This window comes from Myotis davidii, unplaced genomic scaffold, assembly GCF_000327345.1.
Source record: "Myotis davidii unplaced genomic scaffold, ASM32734v1 scaffold211, whole genome shotgun sequence".
In the NCBI taxonomy this organism is placed as follows: domain Eukaryota; kingdom Metazoa; phylum Chordata; class Mammalia; order Chiroptera; family Vespertilionidae; genus Myotis; species Myotis davidii.
Genome location: NW_006282523.1, coordinates 287,680 through 290,520, shown reverse-complemented (window position 1 = coordinate 290,520; position 2,841 = coordinate 287,680). Strand labels below are relative to the sequence as shown.

At 62.1% G+C, this 2,841-nt stretch overlaps 1 protein-coding gene across 1 annotated transcript in view; it reads right to left on the bottom strand.

The window, feature by feature from the left end:
* Positions 1-2,841, bottom strand: part of RNF213 (ring finger protein 213) — a 134,056-nt gene that overhangs the window by 125,320 nt on the left and 5,895 nt on the right. Inside the window, exons 3-4 of the mRNA XM_015559756.1 lie at positions 1,802-1,961; positions 106-555 (exon numbers count right to left, since the gene is read on the bottom strand). Of these exons, the coding sequence (XP_015415242.1) occupies positions 106-555; positions 1,802-1,961 (610 nt within the window). The remainder of the gene's footprint in view (positions 1-105; positions 556-1,801; positions 1,962-2,841) is intronic.

Sequence of the window (2,841 nt, the reverse complement as noted above, 5' to 3'; positions counted from 1 at the left end):
CCAGGAGCGAGCCCCAGAAGAGGATGCCCCGCCCAGACCAAGAGGCGACCTTGGAACCACACTGTGCAGCCAGGCCCCCCTGGTCCTCGTCTCCCCACAACTCACCCCGGAAGTGGGGGGCGCAGCCTGCTGCCCCATGGTGGGCGGCTCATTCCTGGGCTCCGAGGGGTCCCCCTGCGGCGTGGGTGGCGGGAGCTCCTGGGCAGCGCCCTCCTTCCCACTGGCGGAGGCGGGGGGCCCAGCCCTCTCCTGGTCCTTCCCTCCTGGGAGGGCACCTCCTGGGGTCTGGTCCTGGGGTGCTGCGCTGCCTGGAGACCCTCCTGCCGAGGCTGCCCCTGCAGCCCCAGCGGCCTGGCCCTGCGGACGCCCTCCACCTGGCGGTTGGCTGGGGGACCCGCCCTGCTGAGTGGGGCTCTGGGGCGGGGCTGCATCCTGGACCCCAGGGTCCGCCAGCGATTGGAGGCTACCAGGCGTGGAGAGGGAGGCGGACAGGGACTCCAGCCCTTTAGAAATGGACGCCTTTTTGTTCTTTTTCTTCTGCTTCTTCCTTTTGCTCTAGACAGAAAGAGAGACGCTGGTTTCACTTCCCAGGTGCACTCCACACTCACCACCTTCCCTCCAAGTCCTCTCAGGTGCTCACGAACATCAAGCGTAGCTCGACCAGCACCTGACACCCGAGCGAACTGCCATCTCTTTTTTAAAACCCAGAACTTAAATATGCACACACATCTGTATCCATTTCAGAGAGGAAAGGAGAGCAAGAGAGAGAGAAACATCAGTGGTGAGAGAATCATGGATGGGCTGCCTCCTGCACGCCCCATACTAGGGATCGAGCCCACAACCCAGGCATGTGCCCTGACCGGGAATGGAACTGTCATAGGACGGTGCTTAACCACTGAGCCGTGCCAGCCGGGGACCTGCCATCTCTTTATCTTGGGAAGAATGACGCTGAGACACAAGAGGACGGGGGTGGTGGACAGAGTGGGGGACAGTGGACCCAAGCGCAGCCGACCTCATGGGGCCTCCTTCAGGGGGGCAGCCCCACCAGGCCGGCGCGGGGCCGTCAGCGAGCAGGTCCGTGCTGCTGGACTCACTCTCGTGTGGAGCGTATGCTGTGCAGGAAATCGAAACGGAGAAGAGGCTGGGGCTGGTGAGCAGGCAGAGTGGCCCCCGCCGGCCCGGACACACGGCGCCCCCAGGAGCCCCTGCGCGGGGCAAAGAGTCCCCAGCTAGGGAAGCAGGTGTGACAGGACCCTGTGGGGACGAGGCTCCGAGCTAAGGGCTGAGTAGTCCCTTCAGGACCAGTGACCCGTGGCCCCGAAGGCCAGTCGCCTGGGTTAGGGGGATGGGAGAACATGGGGTGCGTCTGTGCATGGGGTGGGGTGGCCTTGCTCTGGGTCAGCTCCTGGAATCGCCCAAGAACGCTGAGCAGGCCTCCTGCACGTCTGTCTGTCTGTCTACAATCACGAGCACGACACACGGCCGCCCCAGGGCAACCCTGAGGGCGGTTTCCAGGCTCCCCAGCTGCCACCTGCTTCATGTCACCGCACACACATACACGCACACTCGCACGTGCACACGCACTCGCACGCACACACACTCACAAACACGACATGCCCGTTTGCTTGTCTCCTGTCCCCTCTAGAATGGAAGTCCGTGGCTCTGCTCGCTGCCGTGTCCAGACCCAGGACAATCCCCGGCACACAGGCGCCCAGCAAGTCTGCGCATGAGGCCACCGCGTCTGCAGCAGCTCTGCCTCCGGGAAGGCCCCGCGCTTCCTCCCCCAGGGGCCGGGCCGCACCCTCAGCCCGCGGTCTGAGCTCAGGTCCTGCAGGGCGACCTGCTCTCTCTTGTTCCCACTGTACGTGCTTTCTGGGAGCTGCCGCAGGCCCTTCCAGAACCAGGTCGGACGTGCGGCTCTCAGCACACAGCGTGGGGGGAGGGGCACACACCCAGGGGGCCTGGCACGCAATGTGCGCAGGGCTTGGGGCGGAGACCTAAACCTTCCCTTGACAAAAATCCAGTTTCACCATGGTGTCTATGTGTACGTCTTGTGTGTACATGTTCCTCATGATGTATACACATATGTATGTTTTCTAATGAGCGTGGTCTTCCACTGGACCATTCTGACTCTGGTGACTTCCCACAGGAGCCAGAAATGCACACAGTAGGAGCGCACGCCCAGACAGTGGCCACAAGCGGGGTCATGGGGGAGCTGGGGTGGCCGGGAGACCCGCCAGCTGAGCGGTGTTCGTGCCGAAGGGAAGGGTGGGCATCAGTCTCACTTTGTCGCCCGCGTCTGTTACAAACGCCCTTCGTGTGGGCTTGACGTGCAATAACAGCTTCCTTTTCAGTGAGGAGATTTTTGATGGAAGAGACAAGAGGGAGCCTTTAGGGGCTGGAATGTTCTCTAGATGGAGGGGGGGTTACAAGGCTGAACACAGCTGTACACGGCTGCACATGGCTGTACACATGGCACATGGCTACACACAGTTGTGCATGCTGTACACAGCTGCACAGGGCTGCACGGGTCTGTTCATGGCTGCACACAGCTGGATGCAGCCACACAGGTCTATACACGGCTGCACATGGCTGCATAGGGCTGCATACACCTATCCATGTATACACACCACACACACTCTCACACAAACACACACATCCCAACGCAACCCCCACACTCACACACAGCACGTACATCCACCACACATGCACACCTCTACTCACATATGCACCCCCCACACACACACTCACACACACGGACCCCAAGCGCCTCCTCCGCGGGTCCGCCCCAGCCACCAGGAGCATCCACCGAGGGCCAGAGAGGGCACCTGCCCTGGGCCG